The 2,220-nt window shown below is 34.6% G+C and overlaps 1 protein-coding gene across 1 annotated transcript in view; it reads right to left on the minus strand.

The window, feature by feature from the left end:
• FNDC3A (fibronectin type III domain containing 3A) overlaps nucleotides 1–2,220 on the minus strand; it is a 122,379-nt gene that overhangs the window by 30,439 nt on the left and 89,720 nt on the right. The window contains exons 8-9 of the mRNA XM_012648474.1: nucleotides 1,927–2,101; nucleotides 615–728 (exon numbers count right to left, since the gene is read on the minus strand). Of these exons, the coding sequence (XP_012503928.1) occupies nucleotides 615–728; nucleotides 1,927–2,101 (289 nt within the window). The remainder of the gene's footprint in view (nucleotides 1–614; nucleotides 729–1,926; nucleotides 2,102–2,220) is intronic.

The following is a 2,220-nucleotide window of genomic DNA, read 5'->3' on the forward strand; positions in this document are numbered from 1 at the left end:
GCTAGGATTACAGGCGTGAGCCACCGCGCCCAGCCCAGTATCTTTCTTTATAGTGTAATGTCAACTAATGAATGTAGAAGAAATGATAAAATTAAAAAATCACTACTTGGCACCAACAATTGTAGTAATAATTGATTCAGGCAAGAATCATCAATGGTTGTTAAAACTATGGATGGAAGTTTGATTAAGAGCAAGATGCTTACACAGTGCATAGTATTTACAAAATGCTTATTAATTATAAAGGAAGAAAGAATAACAGTGAAGAAACATAGTAGATATTACCTTTTTCAAGTGACTACCAGTAATGTGACAAATTGAAATTATGCACCACTTGATGTGATACACTGAGAAAAATATACCATTACTTTCTGTGATATTCCTGCCAAAAAGCATACTCTAAGTATGTTCTAACAACAGCCATATTTTAGAAGATATTTGTTCACATTATGCAAATAAGAATCACATAAAACATTTAAATTGATTTTGAATTTAAATTTATAAAGTTTGAGAAGCACTGTTAGGTTGAAATTATTTGAGATTTAAAACCAAAGGAGTGAGGCTTTAAAATAACAATAGGAACAAGAAACAATCTTTTAAGGGTTTTCAAAACTTACCTTAAATTTATACTTAGTACTACGTCTGAGATTTTTCACTGTGTAAGCAAGATCTTCTCCATCATATTTAGGCTTAAAACCATATCCCTGCAAAACAAAGTCTTCATTAGATGTCTAATAGCAGAAATATGGGCAATAATGAATATTTGAAGAGACCCTGGTTCCTCTTCATCTTCTATAATACTATGTGCAATGGGATTAATACTGTTAATATAATCCTCACCCTTATGCTTCTGTCATAAGTGGATGGACCCAGAAATGCTACTGAACATTTGTGGGAAGATGAAGGAGACCACTAATTCTCAGTAAAGAAAGTAGCCAAGAGAAAATCTTTTCCTCTTTGAGGGAAGAAAGGATAGAGTTTGAGCCAGTGGTAATGTCACCATTAGTAAGCTATGCCAAGAACAGGAATTTCCCAGAGAGATGTTGCAAGAGCTAAACAGAACTGTAAGTATTTGGCATATTTAACTTGCCCTGAACACACGGTTGTGTTTAAGTGAATAAACGAATAGTTGTGCTGGCAGGTGAGGATGTCACTTAGGTTTGGGATTGCTACTTACAGCACCAGTGACAATGCTTTACTACTTTCCCAATGTTATCATTTCTAAAACTTCTAAAAATTGGGATATAATTCACATATCATAAAATTCACCATTTTAAAGTATAAAATTCCATGGCTTATGGTATATTCACAAGGTTGTGCAACCCTCACCTAATTCCTTCAGAATAAGTCCTGTACTTTTGGTTGGCAGTCACTTCTTCCCTACTCCTATTTACTAACATACTTCCAGTCTCTATGGATTTGTCTATATCCATGAAAATAGAATCATATAGTACATGGTCTTTTGTGACTGGTAGATAAGTGATGGGTAATTGGATTCAGACTGCACTACATGGTTTCACGGGAGACTCTTAAAATCATCTGTGACACTTTGGAAAGTAGTGTCTGAATATATTAATAGCTGGAGAAGGGAGACACAATATTTCCTCATCTTTTAGAGCCGCTTATTCTAGAAGGCTGTGGTGATCTTCTCTTCTCCCTGTCTCCTCCAAAGCAGATACAAAGTGCAGTCTTTGTTGTTTCCAGGCACAGACATACAAACACACACAAAAAACAAAACACCCTTCTACACATCAAGAAAACAAAAGACTGAGTTCTCAAGTTACTTCCAATTCTTCTCAAACTATAACAAACCAAAGCTTCAAAGGATTTGGGAAAGGAGCTAACTCTGTGGCAATATTTATTGTACTAGGATTAATGCCACACTAAGATGTTTTAAATACCCTGTTTAAAATACGTATTCATACTTACTGAAGTTTCTTCCTCCATCTCTAAAATGTAAGAAATTCCTTCATCTGATGGTGTTCCTGAGGGTTTACTCCATTGTAAGGACAACCAAGTAACTCCAGCCTTAGTTAATACAGGACTTGCTGGTGTAGAAGGGGCACAACCTGAGGTGTAATACAAGACTTCTTCACTAAAACCACTGTTGAAACAAATAGTTTTTAAGAAGGAATGAGAAAAAAATATTTTTACAGCTAAAGAACAAATGATTTGACAAACGTTATTTTCGAAAATGATGTAATTTTTCATAAATTATAATCC

This window comes from Propithecus coquereli, unplaced genomic scaffold, assembly GCF_000956105.1.
Source record: "Propithecus coquereli isolate 6110/MARCELLA unplaced genomic scaffold, Pcoq_1.0 Scaffold11, whole genome shotgun sequence".
Taxonomy (NCBI): Eukaryota; Metazoa; Chordata; class Mammalia; order Primates; family Indriidae; genus Propithecus; species Propithecus coquereli.